This window comes from Muscardinus avellanarius, assembly GCF_963383645.1.
Source record: "Muscardinus avellanarius genome assembly, chromosome: 8".
Lineage (NCBI taxonomy): Eukaryota > Metazoa > Chordata > Mammalia > Rodentia > Gliridae > Muscardinus > Muscardinus avellanarius.
The window spans coordinates 5,949,226-5,968,524 of NC_137794.1; the positions used below are offsets into that span (position 1 = coordinate 5,949,226).

The 19,299-nt window shown below is 50.8% G+C and overlaps 1 protein-coding gene across 1 annotated transcript; it reads left to right on the forward strand.

The window, feature by feature from the left end:
- Nucleotides 1–4,679: 4,679 nt before the first annotated feature.
- Nucleotides 4,680–19,299, forward strand: TDRD6 (tudor domain containing 6; the record flags this gene model as incomplete). Its single annotated transcript, XM_080700048.1, has 4 exons — nt 4,680–10,779; nt 13,130–13,254; nt 14,748–14,837; nt 19,252–19,299. The coding sequence occupies 4 exons, from the start codon at nt 4,680–4,682 to the stop codon at nt 19,297–19,299; spliced, it is 6,363 nt and encodes a 2,120-aa protein (XP_080556174.1).

Sequence of the window (19,299 nt, forward strand, 5' to 3'; positions counted from 1 at the left end):
CACAGGATGGCCTAAAATCCTTGTGAGCTCAAATTTCTCATTAATACATCACAATTTTTTTGCCCCCGTCTCCCCCTTCCCACCGACATCTCAAATCTGCTCTTTCTAAAGGATTTTCTTTTGCTCTAGACACATGAAGCCTAAAAACAACCCAGTATTATAGCCAGGAAACCTCAGAGTGATCTTTGACTTCTCATTGTTTTTCTTTACTTGTATATCCAAAATGTTTACATCCTATTATAAAAAAGAAAAGGAAGCTACAGACCATTGTCTGTTGTGAACATAGATATAGGACTCTATGCCCACCACTTCACATACATTAGAGTGGCTTTTGCACGTAGGTAGGAAGGTAGGTAGGTAGGTAGGTAGAAAGAAAGGAAGAAAGAGAGAAACAACTGGGGATTGTGGAGAATTGGAAGCCTCATGAACTGTTGGTGGGATGATAAAATGGCGCGCCTGCTATGCAGAACAAAAGTTCCTGCAAAATAGTAAAATAGAATTACCGTATGATCCAGGTAGTCTGCTTCAGGTATACAGTACCAAAAAGGATAGAAAGCACAGACTCCAGTAGTTGAACAGCAACTTAAAATACAGCATTATTATCACTGGCCAAACATGAAACAGCCCAGGCATCCATTGACAAGTGAATGGATTTGTTAAATTTGGTCCATAAATGGGATATTAGTAATCGGGCGTGGTGGCGCACACTTGTAATCCCAGTACTTAGGAGGCTGAGACAGGAGGATAACGGGTTCTTGGCCAGCCTTAGCTGCTTAGTGAGGCTCTCTGCAACTTAGACCCTGTTTCAAAGTAAAGAATAAAAATAGGGCTGGGGGTATAGCTCAGAAGTAGAATGCCCCCTGGGTAAAAAAAGAAAATACAATCTGACATGGGTGAACTTTTAAGACATGCTTAGTGAAATGAGCCAGCCCCGAAGAAATGTGTATGTTTCTCTGTGTGTGTATGACTTGACACTACCTATTTGAAATACAATGATAAAATTAATAGAGATAGGAATGAGGAGATACTGTTTTGAGGACAGTTTCAGTTGAGGACGATGAGAAAGTTCTGGAAACAGATGGTGGTAATGGTTGCACAACACTGAACTCTACACTTAAAATGGTTTAAATGATACATTTTATGTATACCACAGAAAAAGACATGAAGCTTTTTGAAAACTTATGAGCATAGATGTAAAAAATATTAGTATATTGAAACCAGAATTAGAAAAAAAATCATGACTAAGGCTTACCCCAGAAATACAAGGTTGGTATAAGATTACAAAATTAGTTTTTTGGGTTTTTTTTTTTTTTTTTTGTGTGTGTGTGTGTGTGTGTGTGTGTGTGTGTGTGTGTGGTACTGGGGTTCCTGGAAGCCCTTCTACCACCAGGCTACACTCCCAGACCTATTTTATACTTTTTAAAATTTGGAAACAGGGGTCTTTAAGCCAGAGCAGCTGGCTTCGAACCTGCGCGATCCTCCTGTCTCCACCTCCCAAGCACGGGGATTACAAGCATGCGCCACCACGCCCGGCCCCCAAATTAGTTTAATTCATTCTTAATACATGTGAAAAAAGTCTCCATAGAATGCAAAAAAGTATTTGATAAAATTCAGCATCATTTGCGGCCGTGAAGGCGTACGCTTGAAACCCCAACATTTGGGAGGCAGAGACTGGAGGGTCACGGTTCGCAGGTGGACAGCCTCAGCTACTTAGGGAGGCCCTGTTTAAAAAAAAAATATTTAAAATGTCTACAAAATAGGGCTGGGAGGGTGTAGCTCGGAGGTACAGTGTCTCTGGGTTCCATCCCCAGTACTGGGGAAAAAAAATTGCAGTATCTTCATGATAAAAGTTCTCAACAAAATTTGAAAAGTCGGGAACTTCTTCCCCTGATAAAAACAATCTAAGTAAAACCCATAGTTAGTCAACATCATATTGATGACTTGTTTTCCCTTTATCAGAAAAGAAAAGCAAGAATATGTGTCCATCTATTTGCGTCTGCACTGGAGGTCTTAAAAGAGAAAGGAAGACATAAAACTGCCCTTATTCACAGATGATAATAGTTCTATGTTTAGAAAATACCAAGGCATCTCCAGACACTACTGATGTTTACCATCGGGTCTTAGGAAGGTCACAAGATTAAAGGCCAGTATACAAATTACAGTTCTGCCTGCTGACCATGAAAATTTGAACACTAAAGTTTTAAAAATTAGTATGTACAACAGCATGAAAAACTTAGCAATAAGCCTAACACATGTAAGATTTATTCACTGAAAACTGCAAAGCATTACTGAAAGACCTAAATGGAGAAATAAACTGTGTCCATGGATTAAAAGACAATGTTAGCGTGAAATCATTTTTATTAAATTTATCTCTAGCTACCATGTAATCCAAATAAAACTCCCATCAAGTAGTTTTCTGTTTTGCAGAAATTAATAAGTACATTCTAAAATAAATATGGAAAAAGCAGAGACTTAAAAGAGGTCTAAGATGGCTTAGGATAAATATGTCTGTTTTGCCCAATTTCTTGTTTTCATAAAAAATAACTCAATACAGTATTCAAGCCACTTACACACTTCATACCCGGCCTTATCCTGGCCTTCTTTAACCCTTAGATATTGAGAATAGGATAAGAATATCCCCTTTCCCTGCTTTTCTGAAACCAGAGACCTCTGGGGAGTAACAGGAGGAAAATACTTTATAAATTTTTCATGAAACTTAAAATATTTTGCCTAGTAAAGTGGGAGAGAAATGCTGTCTGGTCAATGCTCTGGTTTTCTACATGGCGCCATTCCCTTTCCAGCATCAGAGCAAGAGGAGAGAAGCCAGCCCCTTCCTCCAGATACCGAACAGGTAGGACGCAGAATGCCCGGGCGGGGTCTCAGCCGGAGGGCCAGGACCCACCCTGACACCCTCGATCCACCCTGACGCCCTCGATCCACCCTGACACCCTCGATCCACCCTGACACCGCCATCCTCACCGCCAGAGGAGGGCGAAGGGCACGTCGAGAGGGAGAAGCCACAACACACAACCCTGTGGTCAATACAGAAGTACTGAAAGCGCCATCATCCCCTGAGACGCTAAAACAATTTCAGTAGGGCTGAGGCAGGAGGAGCGCAGAGTTGAGGGCAGCCTCAGCAACCCAGAGAGACCCTGTAACCAAACAACAACAACACTTAAAGGGCCGAACTGTACCTCCTGGGTTTACTCTCCGGTGACCAAACAAATTTAATGAAATGCGTCCACCAGGACATAATGCTAGATTTGCCGGTTGGCTAGCATTGGTGGGATGCTAACAGGCCAGCGCTGTGCTAGGCTTCAAGTTGTTCAAAATGGCCTAAAAAGAACAAATAGCAGAAACAGCGGCAAAAGGTAATAGATAATATAGCACTCCGCAAAAGGAGGGAATAAATCTGCCTGGGTGAAGAGGAAGGTCAGGAGAATGCTACGAGAATTAAATCTTGTGTGATATTTTTAAAATCGATCACTTTCGCCATTAATATGAAGCAATTAGAGGAACTTCAGGAAACAATTACATCTCCCAGGATGAGTCCGCCAGGGGGAATAAATAAATAAATAAATAAATCAAAGCTTTTCAAGGTATCTAACTCATTCATCCAGTTAGCAAATGACTGCCCGCAGCCCGTGCGGGATCCCAGCAATACAGCAAGCAGTCCTGGCCAGGAAGCCCCTGGTGGGATGGTCGACCGAGGACGGATTGCAACCAAGAGTGGAAAAGGCCACGAAAAAGCAACCCGGGCGGCTGGGGAGCGCGTGGGTCCAGTCTGGCGAGGTCGGAGGCAGTGTCACGCTGTTCTACCGACTGGCTGTGTTTGTACTAAGCCCTGGAAGGAAAGTTACAGGGAAGCCCCAGGAAGCTCCGGGGCGTGTCTGAGTTTGCAAACGCACAGCTCCAGTGGAGGCGCCTCTCGGGAGCGCCCCAAGTGTGCCCGCCCCCCTGCGCCGCCGCTCCCCTGGACGGGGCTGCCAGGGGCCCCTCGGTGGGGTGCCCGCGCTGTATGCAGCAGGCGGGCAGCTCCAGGCCTCTGAACCTTCTTACGTGGTCCAGCTCTGTGCCGGCTCCGAACACCGGGGGGTCGGGATGCCAGGGCCGGGCCCAGCAGCCCCGGGGCCCACCCCAGGGAGGACGCACCCTGGGCCCGCATCGGGGGCGCACGGCGAGGCCATCGACCCCGGACGCGGGCGAGGGGCAGGCCCAGCCCGGGAGCACCGGCCCCAGCACCCCGGGCAGCCCGGGAGCACCGGCCCCAGCACCCCGGGGCCCGCGGCGCAAGCGCACGGCCGGCGGCTGGCCCCGGCATTCGGGGCGCAACGCCCAGGAGCGTGCCGTTGGCCTCCGCCTCCGCCGGCAGTCTGTCTTGGGGACTCCCCGGCCAGCGCCCGGGGGGGAGGCCAGCGGCGCTCGGCCCACGCCGGCCGGAGCGAGGCGATGGCAGCCCCCGGGCCCGCGGAGGAGCCGGGCTCCCTCCGCGTCCTCCCCCAGGCTCCGCCCAGCCTCGCCGCCCCGGGCCTCCCCCTCGGGCCTCCGCCCCGCGCGCGCAGGCCTGCGGCGCGCGCTCCGGCCGGGCGCGGCCCCCGGGCGGTTGGTCGGCCGCCGGCTCCCACCGGTCGGTCCAGGGCGGCCGGGTGCCCGGCGCCGGGGCCCGTCCAGGGGCGGCCATGAGCGCCACGCCCGGGCTGCCGCCGCCGGGCGCCGCGCTGGCCCTGCGGGTGTCCTTCGTGGACGCGCGCCCCGACATGATCCCGGTGCAGCTGTGGGGCCTGGCGGGCCAGCGGCGGCCGGAGTACGTGCGGCTGGCCCGGGAGGTGCAGGCGGCGGCGGCGGCGCGCGGGCCCTGGGCTCCGGCCTCGCCGGCGGCCGGCGAGCTGTGCCTGGTGCAGGTGGGGCCGCGGTGGCACCGCGGCCGCGTGGTGGGCCGCCAGGCGCAGGACAGCCGCGTCTTCCTGCTGGACGAGGGCCGCACGGTGACGGCGGGCGCGGGCGCGCTGGCGCCGGGCCGCAGCGAGCTGTTCCACCTGCCGTCGGAGGTGCTGGGCTGCGTGCTGGCCGGGCTGGTGCCCGCGGGCGGCGGCGGCGGCGGCGGGGGCGGCGGGGGCGAGCCGCAGCACTGGGCCCCCGGCGCGCTGGACTTCCTGCGGCGGCTGCAGGGCCAGGAGGTGCGCGGCCGCGTGCTGGACGTGCTGCTGCTGCACCGCCTGGTGCTGCTGGAGGCGCCCGCCGTGCGGCTGCACCTGCTGCAGCGGGGGCTGGCGCGCCAGGTGCCCGACGGCCTGTTCCGCGCGCTGCTCAAGCGCCACCTCTCGGCCGCCCCGCCGCCCGGCGCCCCCCCCCAGCCCGGGCCGCCCGGCGCCCCCCCCCAGCCCGGGCCGCCGGGCCCCGACTTCTTCTACCCGCAGCTGCAGCTGGGCGTGACGGAGCCCGTGGTGGTGACGCAGGTGTGCCACCCGCAGCGCCTCCACTGCCGCCTGCGCAGCCTCTCGCAGGAGGTCCTCCGCCTGTCCGAGTGCATGGCCCGGGCCTACCGGGGCGCCGCGGGCACCGGGGACGAGGAGGGCCCGGCGGCGGCGGCGGCGGCGGCGGAGGAGAGCCCCGACAAGCCGGGCGCCCCGTGCGCCTCCTGCGGGCTGGACGGGCGCTGGTACCGCGCGCTGCTGCTGGAGACCTTCCGCCCGCAGCGCTGCGCGCAGGTGCTCCACGTGGACTACGGGAGGAAGGAGCTGGTGAGCTGCAGCAGCCTGCGGCACCTGCGGCCCGAGCACTTGCGCATGCCCGTGGTCACCTACCCCTGCGCGCTGTACGGGCTCTGGGACGGGGGCCGAGGCTGGTCCCGGGCCCAGGTGGGCGCCCTGAAGGCGCTGCTGCTGGGCCAGGCGGTGAACGCCAAGATCGAGTTCTTCTGCGCCTTCGAGCACGTGTACTACGTCACCCTGTACGGGGAGGACGGGGTCAACCTCAACCGCGTGTTCGGGGCGCGGTCGTGCTGCCTGGCCGACCGGTTCCTCCAGAGCCAGGGCGCCGAGGAGGAGGAGGGCGAGGAGGAGGACGAGGACGGGGGCCAGGAGGAGGTGGAGGAAGACCCCGCCGCGGCGCTGCCCGAGGAAGTGGACGACGCGGCGGCCGCGCCCCCGGCCCTGAGGTCCATCGGGCTGAAGATGCGCGCCTTCTACGACGCGCAGGTGGAGTTCGTGCGCAGCCCGTCCGAGTTCTGGATCCGGCTGCGCAAGCACGGCGGCGCCTTCGGCCGGCTGCTGCGGAGGATGTGTGGCTTCTACTCCTCGGCCAGCAAGCTGGACGGCGTGGTGCTGAAGCCCGAGCCCCGTGACCTCTGCTGCGTCAAGTGGAAAGAAAACGGCTACTACCGCGCCACCGTCACCAGGCGGGACGACGAGAGCGTGGACGTGTTCCTGGTGGACCGGGGCAACTCGGAGACCGTGAGCTGGCCGGACGTGAGGATGCTGCTGCCGCAGTTCCGGCGCCTGCCCACGCTGGCCCTCAGGTGCACCCTGGCCGACATCTGGCCCCTGGGCCAGACTTGGAGCCAGGAGGCGATTTCCTTTTTTAAGAAGACGGTGCTCCACAAAGAGCTGGTGATCCACGTCCTGGACAGGCAGGACCGCCGGTACGTCATCGAGATTCTGGACGAATCCCGGACCGGGGAGGAGAACATTAGTAAGGTGATGGCCCAAGCCGGGTACGCCAAGTACCAGGAATTTGAAACCAAAGAAAACGCCCAGATCCCCGGGCAGGTTCCAAACCACCTTGCCGCCGAGAGCGACCGAGTATCTCCGGCCAAGGAGGTAGAAGCTGAGAGAGAGACCAAAACCCTGGCCCTTGCAGAAGTTTTCGCAGACACCACGGGGAGGGTGAGGCATACCTCAGCCGGACAGGTGGTGCCTGAAAAGGAGACAGCGGCGGCGGCGTCTGTGTACTCCCCCCTCACATCGAATTTGTCCACAATCCAGCCGGGCCCTGCTCGTAAAGAAGAGCTGGACGTCGGAAGCACCGTGGAGGTCAAAGTGTCTTATGTCGAAAACCCTGGCTATTTCTGGTGCCGGCTGATCAGGAACGCGCAAGCGTTTAAAGCCCTAATGTGTGATATTGAGGACTACTGCAAGAGCTCCGCGGTCTCCTACGAGCCCGGAGCCACGCCGGCCTGTCTGGCCAGGCGGGCAGCCACTGGGGAGTGGTCCCGGGCCCTGATCACAGGCACACAGTCTCCGGGGCGCGTCAGAGTGGCCTTTGTCGATTACGGAGACAGGGACACGGTGCCCGTGGAGGACCTTTATTCCATCAGCGATGAGCTGCTCAAAGTGAGGGCCCAGGCGTTCCGCTGCAGTCTGTACAACCTAATCCAGCCAACCGGCGAGTGCCCCTTCATCTGGGATGAAAAGGCGGTGCAAGCTTTTAGCGAATTCATAGAAGGCGCCCGGCAGAACAACCTAGAATTAAAGTGCACGATATTTGCTCTGGCCTCGATACGCGGCGAGGAGCTGTTTAACGTCGTGGATCTGCTGACGCCCTTTCAGAGCGCCTGCCATTTTCTGGTAGAAAAGAGGCTCGCCAGACCAGTGAAGCTCCAGAAGCCTCTGGAGCCTTCCGTTCAGCTACATTCCTACTACTACTCCACGCACGACATGAAGATCGGAAGTGAAGAGTCGGTGTACGTGACCCACGTCGAAGACCCCTGGACGTTTTACTGCCAACTGGCAAGAAATGCGAGCATTTTACAACAGCTGTCGTGCAGCGTCACGCAGTTAAGTAAAGTTTTGCTGAATCTGAAGCCATCTCCCATGATCCCCGGCACCCTGTGCCTCGCTAAGTACACCGACGGGAACTGGTACCGGGGGATCGTGATGGAAGAGGAGCCAACGAAAGTCTTCTTTGTTGATTTCGGGAACGTTCATGTGACGAGTGATAATCTCCCCATCCCCCGGGACACCTACGACGTGTCGCTTTTGCCCATGCAGGCGGTGAAATGTTCGCTCTCCGACATTCCAGGCGATATACCGGAAGCCGTCGCGAGGTGGTTTCAGGAGACTGTTTTAGACAAGCCATTGAAGGCCTTGGTGGTAGCAAAAGACCCAGATGGAAGACTGATCGTAGAACTCTATAATGACAGTATTCAGATTAACGCCAGCATAAATGAGAAGCTGGGGTTGCGTGGGTACAAAACCCGGACCGGGGACAAAATGAAAGAAAGCGATGACCCGCCGCCCTCTGCCACCGAAACTCTGGCGGGAAGAGGCCAGAATGTGACCTTGTCCCCCCGCGCGGGGTCTCTAAGTAAGTCGGGCCAGAGCACGTTATTCGGAACGGAGACGGCGCTGGGAGAACCGTGCCAGCCCAAGATCAGCTCGGTGTGTGAGGAGCTCAAGCGTCTTCAAAGTCCAGCGAAGGAAAACCCGGCCACTCAGTACCAGGACTCCGTGGGCAGCAAAAACAATCAAGTGTCGCCGTTAACGAGAGAAAGGAGAGAAGAAGTCACCTTTGCCGAGCCGCCTTTGAACGCCACACAACTGGAAGCCGCCCTTCCAGAGAGGATCACAGGAGATTCGCCGCGCGCTAAAGATTTGCCTCGAAAATTTCGTGAGCTGCCACGGAAGACCATCCGGCCCGGCTTTAAGACGACCGTCTACATTTCGCACGTTAACGACCTTTCGGACTTCTATGTCCAGCTCATAGAAGACGAGGCTGATATTAATCGTCTCTCGGAGAGATTAAACAACGCGAAGACAAGGCCCCAGGGTCACGCAGGTCCACCTCTGCAAAGCGGGGACGCGATATGTGCTATCTTTCCAGAGGATAACCTGTGGTATCGGGCCGTGGTCAGGGAGCAACAACCCAATGACCTGCTCTCGGTGCAGTTCATAGACTATGGCAACGTTTCTGTGGTCCACACGAGCAAAACGGGCAGGCTGGACCTAGTCAATGCCCTGCTCCCGGGACTGGGCATCCGCTGCTCCTTAATGGGCCTCTGGGTCCCAGACATCGTAAGCTCTCAGGAAATGACGCGTTACTTTTCCCAAAGGACCGAGGAGGCTCAAGTCAGATGTGAGTTTGTCAAGTTTCAGGACAGATGGGAAGTCATTCTCGCGGATAAGCACGGGCTGATAGCGGAGGACCTGATGGGCAGGTACGCCTCCCGGGAAAAGCCTCACGTTGGACCGTCCGTCCAGCGCGCCAAAGGCAGCTGTTCGAAGCCCGTCGCCAAATCTGACATCGACACTTCTGTGCTTCTTAACTGGTATGACCCCCAGATGCGGACGGTCGGAGCGTATGCCACCGTGATAGACGGGCCCGAGTATTTCTGGTGCCAGCTCGCCGACACCGAGAAGCTGCAGCTTTTGGAAGTTCAAGTGGAAGCCGCCGGGAAGCAGCTGCTGGACTGGAGAAATGGCCTCCGCGACCCCCACGTCGGAGACCCTTGTATCGTCAGGTACAGAGAGGACGGGCACTACTATCGAGCGCTCATCACTGATATCTGTGGAGACTCCCTTGTGTCGGTCCGGCTCGTGGACTTTGGAAACAGCGAAGAGTGCGTGGACCCCAAAACCCTCTGGAACCTGCCTTCGGACCTCCTGTCCGCCCCCATGCGGGCCTTTCCCTGTTGCCTTTCGGGGTTTAACGTTTCCGAAGGCGCGTGTCCTCAAGAGGGAAATGATTATTTTTACGAAATAGCAACCGAAGATGTGTTGGAAGTCACAATCCTGGACGTCAGGAGGGATGTGTGTGACATCCCCTTAGCGGTCGTCGACTTGAAAAGCAAAGGTGAAAGTATTACTGACAAAATGCAGAAATACGCCACAGTGAAGACGGCTAAGAGCCACTTGCCGTACGAAAGGAGTGGCCCGGAGGGAAAGGGACCCCTGGGGCCCCTCCGCCCCGATGACGGAGGGAAGCCAACTAAAAGAACCGTACAAGATAAGACACTGTACCCGGACCCACAGGCGGACGAGCTCTCTGAAAGGGTGCGAAAAGACCTGAACATCACCGAAACCAAACCAAGCCAACTCTATGACCTCAGAACTAACAACATTTTTCAAGCTTTTGAAAACACGTGCAAAGAGAAAATTGGCCCCGAGGAGCTAAGAGGGGAAGCCAAGTGCCATTTCGCCGACCCAGCAAAACTTAGGGATAAATACCCAGTCAGGAGATTTAACACGCTGTCGCCACAGGCTAGGGACGCGAAGGAGGCGTTGGAACTGAATTCCCTCGAGGTGCCACTTTCCCCTGACGACGACGAGTCAAAAGACTCCTTAGAACTGGAACCCATGGAATTACAGCAGTCTCTCCTTGGGGAGGAAGACAGAGAAGAGCTGGGCCTGGGGCCCCAAGGCTTGGACACAGAAGCCACCCTGAAGCCATTTACGCTGCCGCTTGCCCTGGACTGCGAGGCCGAGACACGGGCTCAAGTAGAGCTGCCCACAGCCCAGCTCGCCCTAGATGACAACCGAAGTCCTGCGTCTCTAAGAGCCAGTCCGAAAGCCCCAGGATCCAGGGGCACCGCGGCCGAGGACCTGAGAAAGTCCAGCGGTGCAGACCGTCCTGACGCCCAGCGCAGGGTGCCAACGCACCCCCCTGCAAGCGGCGGCGAGCCTCAAGTGCGCGCTGAGACGAGGGTGTTTGAGGAAGAGCTTCCAGAATGTGAGCACCACGAAAGCAGAGGTGCCGTTGGCTCCTTCACCCCGTTGTTCTCTGAAGATGACGAGTCCAGGGACGGAAGGAAACCCAGCGCTGCTCCACCAGGTCACGCCTCAGGTATGTGGCTCCGTTTCCCTTCCCTCTGAAGTTCAGCTTAGTGTCCTTGGAGAGCTCATGTTTGTTATGAGGGAAAGGGCGTCGTAGCTTTTTTTTAATTTTTGGAAGAAAGATCACGCACAGAAAAGTGAATGAGATTTGGATTTTATGGAAGGTCATTTGCTTTGGAACATAGAAAACAGTGCTTCTGAAATCCGCGTAAACTGCGATACACTGGATGAGATGTTAGTTTTGAGTTGAAAAATAAAATGCTTAGAAGCTAGGAGCGGTGGCCCCGCGCCTGTAATCCCAGTACTCGAGACAGGAGGATCGCAGGTTGGAGGACAGCCTCAGCTGCTTAATGAGGCCCTGTTGAAAAATAAAAAATAAAAAGAAGGGCTGGCGGCATAGCTTGGAGGTAGAATGTCCCTGGGTTTAATCCCCAGTACCAAAATTTAAAAAAAAAAAAAAAAAAGAATGCTTAAAATCTATGCCTCCAAAAGATACATCGCACTTAAAATGTAAGGAAATCATCCCTAAAATTCAGGCCACCTGCCAATAACTTTTAAATAGCACGGTAGTCCCTTCGCAAGCACCCGCACTGGCATACATTTACAATAGGGAGCGTTTTACCTATATATTTTTTTGGACCTATAGTGTCATTCGTCCCTTTGACCATCCATCTAGAAATCTTTAAGTAAAAACGAATTTAAGGAGCCTGTGTTAATAAAAAAAATTAACATTCATGAGTAATGACTAAAGCTTAGAGAACATTTTTGATATTGACATTCTTATAAATTATCTGCTATTTTCTTTGGTACTGAAAAGACTTGAGCTGGGCGTGGTGGCGCACGCTTGTCATCCCAGCATCCGGGAGGCTGAGGCAGGAGGATCGCGGTTCGCGGCCAGCCTCAGCTACTATTTAGTGAGGCCCTCTGCAACTCAGTGGGACCCTGTTTCCAAATAAAGAATAAAAAATAGGACTGGGGACATAGCTAGGAGGTAGAATGCCCCTGGGTTCCATCCCCAGGATCACACACACACACACACACACACACACACACACACACACAAAAGATTTGAAAGTCATATTAAATGACTTTTAGTTGTTTCTGATCATTGTTATTCTTTGCAAGGTCGATTTTGTATCAGTTAATTCGAACCGTTGTACGACATGGGGAAAGCACTAGAATAGTGATAATTAAAGCCATCACGCTCTCGACACCCAGAAACGAGCACTGTGGACACCACGGTGTGCTTTCTTCTTGTCCTCCTTCGCCTTCTTTGTGTCTGTTGGTCTGTCTGTCTGTCTGCGCAGAGTTTTAAGTACTAAATTTTGATTATATTATCATCCAGTTTGGAATCCTGCATCTTTGATCTTGTAAAAATACTTTCAAAATATTTTGATTGCACGGTGTGCCTTCTGTGGGTGTGCCTTGACTGATCTGGATATTATCCTTGCGCTAGTGATGATTCCCCACTGTCACACCTTAAGTAACAGCTCTGCGACACGCATATCTGCTTGCTCGCGCATGAGACACTACTTTGCTGTAGAAATGGCTGATGTGACCACACACAACACCACAAGTATTAAAACTACCGGCTTTTGGTAATAACTTTGAGTGTGAAAAATCAAATGTACTAGGTGTGGTGGTGCACACCTGTCATCCTAGTACTTGGGAGGCTGAGACAGGAAGATCACAGGTTCAAGTCCAGTCTCAGCCACATAGCACGATTCTCAGCAACCTTGTGAAGATCCTGTTTGAAAGCCAAAATGAATGAATAAATAAATAAATAAATAAATAATCATTAAAAAAAAATGAGTCCGGGCATGGTGGCACACGCTTGTAATCCCAGCACTCGGGAGGTATAGACCAGAGGATCACGGTTCAGGGACAGCCTCAGCTACTTAGAGATGCCCTTTACAACTCAGTGAGACGCTGTTTCAAAATATAAAAAAGACTAAAAAAAAATAGGACCGGGGGTGTAGCTCGGAGGTAGAATGCCCCTGGATTCCATCCTCAGTACTGCAAAAAAAAAAAAAAAAAAAAAGTGGGGGGATGGGTATGTAGCTCCGAGGTAGACTGTCCCTGAGTTCAACCCCCCCCCCCCCCACACACACACGTAAAAATCCTTATCCATATGATGGTGGCTTTGTTTGTTTGTTAGGATAGGAAATTGGTAGGGCTTATATAGGGAGAGGGCACCTGAAGGATTTAAAATTTATATTTAAAGAGAGACTTAGAGTGTATTACTACCGACATAGTAACTATGTGATACTGATTATATAGTAGTAATAAATGTGAAAGAGAAAAGTAGCTTGCCCGTGGGCCTCATATTAAGTCATTAAGAAGTATGCACTGTTTGGCAGCTCCAGCACAGAACACCTACGCGCTGAAAGGATTCGCCGTTGGGTCCAGGTGCGTCGTGTGGTCGAGTCTAAGAAACACGTGGTCTAAATGTGAGATTCTGGAAATAGCTGAAGAAGGCACAAGGGTGAGTGAGACTTCAGCACTTTTACCTCGAGATGGACTCGCAGACTCTGAGGGGACTTCACTAAGCTTCATCGGGGCAGAGGGTGCAATCGGGAGATGTCCCCCTGGTCATTTGATGTCATACGAAAATCATTTAAACGGCCATATGGAAGAGTCAGGCCCCGAGTCCTGCCGTCAGCGAGCCCCAAGCGCTGTGCCGCTCAGGTCTTATCTGGAGCTGTTCGTGCTAGAGCCCGTACCCCCACCCCCCCCATTTTACCACTACACTACTCCAGCAGTCTTCTGTCTGCTTTACCTACCTCTTCTAGTCTCCCTTCAGTTCTTTGTCCACGCTGCTAGGATGAAGTCTGAGAAATGCACGTCTGGCTACGTGGTTGTTGTGTAGACTTTTGAGGGACGTCTGGTTGCTCTGATTTGAAAAGCGCCTGTACCAGAACCATCTGCCGTGGGTTTTACGTTGTAGACGACTGGGCCTTGGCCTGGCCCCCGATCCAGAATTTCTGGGGGGGAAGGCCGGGATTGTAGAATATGCGTTCTTATTCCATTACCGTCGAACAACTGCCAGTGTACGGTATAAAAGTCAAGCTCGTTAATGCGACGTCGGAGATCCTATGGGGGACCCGGGTGTCCCTGCTCCCCTCCAGCCTCAGCGCTTACATGTTATACCACATGGACATTCGACAGCCTGGCTTCTCAGATAGAGACCATTCTGCCTGTTGCTTCCATGGACTTCATAATACAGTTTTAATTTTGTCTGTGTTCTGGCCAGTTCCCAAAGTGGTGAATTCCCATTTATTTATTTTTGTGGGTCTGTGTGGTGCTGAGGATTGAACCCAGGGGCATTCTACCCCCGCGGTATACCTCGAGCCCTATTTTATTTTTGATTTTTGAAGCAGAGTCTTGGTAGTTTGCTGAGAGCCTCGGTAAGTTGCTAAGGCTGGCTTCGAGCCTGCGGTCCTCCTCTCTTAGCCTCCCAAGTTTGGGGATTACAGGTGTGCGCTGCCGCCACCAGGCTAATTCCCATTTATTTTTTAAAGATTTACTTCAGCCATTATCTCTTCTAAAAATCATTCGCTGAACCTTATTTCCTAAATTTCTCTGTATTTTCAAACACACACCCAAAAGAACTTTATGCACATATTATATTCCTGTATGTAAACGTACTGGAACGGACCTCCTGCGGTAGAGATCTGAACGCCCTGCATTGTATTGTACTTATCTGCCTGTAGGTCTTTTTTTTTTTTTTTTTTTTTTTTTTAGTGGATTTTCAACACTTGAGCTTGAGGTCTAAGTTTTATTCATCTTTGATCTGAAGTTACATGCGTTATGTTTGTTCAATGACGTAGCATTGAGTTTGAAACATAACACTGAAGTTTAATACAATCATTTTCATTGTCTTATAAAGGGTTTCATTTGAAAAAGAATCACTATGGACCAAAAATCAATTACACTTTGGGGAACTTGCCAATTTTTCCTAATTTCTCTGCTTTCTAGGTTTTAGACCTTTCCAATGGTGTGGAGGAGATCGTGAACCCTGAGGATGTTTGGAATGGCATACCCAAACTGGATAAGAGTCCATCCGAGGTATGGAATTCTCTTAACTAGTGAGAGCATTGCAACAAACTATCCCGAGGCCCTTGTGTTAGGAAAAAAAAAACAAAGAAAAAAAAAATACTTGTAACAACAGTCAAAAATAGCAATAACCAAACCAACATTTCTGTGCTTTATGCCGAATGTCACTTTTGGCAAGTTAACTATGACTGCTTTACTTCTTGATTTTCACTTTGAAGTGAAAGAATGACAATTGCTTTGGGGCTCACGACTCTCCTAGGATATACATACTTGATGTGAAAAATCTGGGAAACACGGCAAAATTAAAAATACGAAAGTTACCGTCACATGTACTGTACCCAGTCAAGGAAAAACAGGTCATTCGTTTTGGTTTTCTTCCATAGTTTTTCTGTTCGTATGGAATATTAGTATTTTATCCAATTATTTTGGACAGAGTTGGTTTTATAACGTGTATACTTCTATAATCTGTTCTTCATTTAACATGGTGGGCATTTTTTCTTGCTCTTATGGTGTATCTGGGCATTTAGATTTCTCCTGTTTAGGATACTTCTGGCATTACAGTCTTTGATAGACAGTTCCAATGTCTGCTCATCTCAGAGTCAGCATCTATCAGAAACAGGGAGATAGTCAGCGCTCCCAGGTTCTTTGTATGCTGAGTAATTTTGGATTATATCCAGAACATTTTGAATCTTAAGACTGGAGTCCTGTTAAAAATCTTCTGGAAAATATTGATTTTTGTTTGTTTGTTTTGTTTGTTTTTGTTTTGTTTTGTCTTAGGACGTGATTGAACCCAGTTAGGTTCCTCTCACGGGCTCTGTCTCTGTTGCTATAGTAGCTGATGGTTCCCGTGTCAGTTCCATTTTCAAAGCCAATAATTCCGGAAGTCTGTCCCAGGCCCGGGCCACTCAGCGGTTAGCTGGGACTTGGGCAAGTGGTTTATAGAGTAGTAAGATTATCAAAGGCTTCACTGAGCCGGGCGTGGTGGCGCACGCTTGTAATCCCTGCACTTGGGAGGCGGAGACAGGAGGATCGCGCAGGTTCGAAGCCAGCCGCCGCACTGGCTTAAGAGACCCTGTTTCCAAATTTAAAAAAAGTATAAAATAGATCTTGGGAGTGTAGCCCAGAGGTAGAAGGGCTTCCAGGAACCCCAGTACCACCAAAAAAAAAAAAAAAAAAAAAAAAAAAAAGGCTTCCCTGGGCGCCTGTGGACCCGTTCTGCACTGCACTGCTCAGGGGGGGATCCTGACGTTTACCAGTTCATATATAGTATAAGGGGTCACAATTTCCCGTCTCCTTTCCTCCCTGGAGTCCCGCTATGCTTTTCAGCTCCCAGGAGTCTCTTTTATCGTAGCCCCTAAATATCTCTTCCTCTGGTCCTATGGCCAAAAAGTATATACGTTTCTCTCAAGGTTTCTCTCCGTTCACTCATGTAGTTCTGTTTGGAGAAAAGAAAGAAAAGAATGTGTCCCTTCTCCTGAGGGGACAAAAGGCCCTTCCTCTGGCTCCGCTGCCCAGAGAGACGGGCCCGCCTCAGGTGTCCAGGCACTGGTTACCGTTACCAGGTTACCCTCGGGGCAGCTCCAGAAGACCAAGAAGAAGCGAGAAGAGAAATAACGGGATTTCCCGCCCATTCCCTACTCCCAGCATTCCCTATTTCCCAGCATTAAGAGCCCCGCCCGCCCCCCAGTCTCTGGCTGGGGAACTAAAGGATTTTTCTAAATTTTGCTTTCTGTCCCAGCTGGGTCGTGTTTTGATTCAGCCCACCCTCAGATTAAAGCCATCCGGTAAAGAAACTAAAGAAGGAGGAGGAGGAGGAAGAGGAGAGGAGCCAGTGAAACTCACCTCCAGCGTGAGTCATTATTCAGATTTTCACTTTAGACTCCCATCTACCACTTCCTGTGTGCTTTCCAGACAGAGTTTTCGGGTAGCTGCTTTTTATATCATCCAGAATTTTTTTTTTTTTTTTTCCGGTACGGGGGATGGAACCCAGGGGCATTCTACCTTTCTACCTTTGAGCTGCACCTCCAACCCTATTTTTTATTCTTTATTTGGAAATAAGATGTCACTGCATTGCAAAGGGTCTCACTAAGTAATAGCTGAGGCTGTCCTCGAACCACGATCCTCCTGTCTCAGCCTCCCATAGGCTAGGATTACAAGCGTGCGCCACCACGCCTGGCGAGAATTTTTAATTGCAGTGAGTGGAAGAGAGATGATATGGTAGGCTTATTCCACCTTGGCCAGAAGGCCAAAGACAGCATTCAGCAGCTGTAGAATAATTACACGACATTAGTGAGCCATGAGGCATTAGGTCATTCCTCACTGGTGTTGGATATTTAAATCGTTAGGAAATTTTCACTATTAAATATCATGGAACAGCCAGGCGTGGTGGGGCATACTTGTAATCCCAGCGTTTGGGAGGCTGAGACAGGAGGATCCGGGTTCCTGGACAGCCTCAGCTACTTAGTGAGGCCCTTTGCAACTCAGTGAGACCCTGTTTCAAAATAAAGAATAGAAAAATAGGGCTGGGGCGTAGCTCAGAGGTCGAATGCCCCTGGGTTCTATCCCCAGTAACACACACACACACACACACACACACACACACACAAAAAAAAAAAAAAAAAAAAATTTGTTAAACCATAGAACATCATCTTTCTTTCTTTCTTTCTTTCTTTCTTTCTTTCTTTCTTTCTTTCTCTCTCTCTCTTTTTTTTTTTTTGTGGTACTGGAGATAGAACCCAGGGCATTCGACCTCCAAGATACATCCCCTGCCCTATTTTTTATTCTTTCTTTCTTTACTTTTTTACTTTTTAAAAAATTTTTGGTGGTACTGAGATGGAACCCAAGAGCCTTTTACCTCTGGGCTACACTCCCAGACCTATTTTATATTTTTTATTTGGAAACAGGGTCTCTTAAGCCAGAGGAGTCTGGCTTCGAACCTGCGCGATCCTCCTGTCTCCGCCTCCCAAGAGCGGGGATTACAAGCGTGCGCCACCACGCCCGGCTTCTCTTCAAATTCTTTATGCCAACTCCACTCTTGTTAACTCGCCAAAAATAATGGCCTGTTATGCTTTTTGTATCTATATTTACTAAAACTTTCTCTTACATTCCGATTGTTTCTACCCACTAATTTCAAGGGTCCAGAGCCCAAATCATATGTATGTACATACAGGATTCTAGTTGGGTAGAGTAGCCTGCATCTGCCAAAGAGAACTATGAGGAGTATTTAAAGTGGGTATAAACTAATCTGTATATATAGTTACCGCTAGCTTTAAGATATATAAATATATATGTTATCTGTATAATATATAGAAACTACTTCAGAATAAGGCTTTCAACAAGTGGGATTTTATTTTAATTTTTTTGGTACTGGGGGTTGAACCCAGAGGCATTCTACTACATTCTTATACCCCCTAGCCCGACTTTTTTATTTCTTAGTTTGAAATAGGGTCTCCCTAGGTTGCTGAGAGCCTCGCTATGTTGCCAAGGCTGGCTTTGAACCTGGGATCCTCCTGTCTCAGCCTCCCAAGCACTGGGATTTACCAGCATGTATCACCACGCCCAGCCCTGCAAATGGGGTTTAAATGATCCTTTCCTCACACTTTAGGGAGCTCTTAAATTTAAAAAATACCCATCTACAAATGAGCTAGTTTTCCTTAAAGAGGGAGATATTAAATTATGCACGGCTTTATAATACCTCGTCATGATCTGGATGTCTCTCTGATTGCGTTCTAAAGAATTTTAAAAACCCGAACTCTTTCATTTTGCCACAAGAAAGTGTCTCACGAATTGGTTTCTGTATCCCATCAAGCATGCCCACGATGCTACTGGTTACTGAAAGAACGCAGGAGAAACGCTTGCCCTTCACCGAGTCTTTAATGAATGACCTGTGGCTTACAAGAGACAGTGTATCTGGGCAGCAGCTCCTTGGAAGGTCACAACAAGCTTGGACTATGAGCCCAAGCTTGGAGAAGGGAGACTTTACCCCCTGTGCAAATCGCTTAGGGGGAGATATTCCAGAGACGCGAATATTTGAAAAATAGAAATGTACCGGAAGTAGCCGGGCGTGGTGGCGCACGCTTGTCATCCCAGCCCTTGGGAGGCAGAGACAGGAGGATCGCGCAGGTTCGAAGCCAGCCGCGATGGCTTAAGAGACCCTGTTTCCAAATAAAAATGTAAACATAGGTCTGGGAGTGTAGCCCGGAGGTAGAAGGGCTTCCAGGAACCCCAGTACCACCGAAAAAAAAAAAAAAAAAAAAAAGAAATGTACCGGAAGTGAATTTTCTACCCTAGCCAGACTGTCGTCATTTCAGCAGGAATACGCTTTGCGCTTCCTCGCTGCCTTATCGGTGCTCCTGTTTCCGATAGAAACGACTTTGTGCTTACAGTCTTTAAAAAATGATAGTAACCCAAAGGTTCCTTTTGATAGGCGTCATTTCAAGCGCTGGGAAAAGATCTGTGCTCGGATGACATTTAA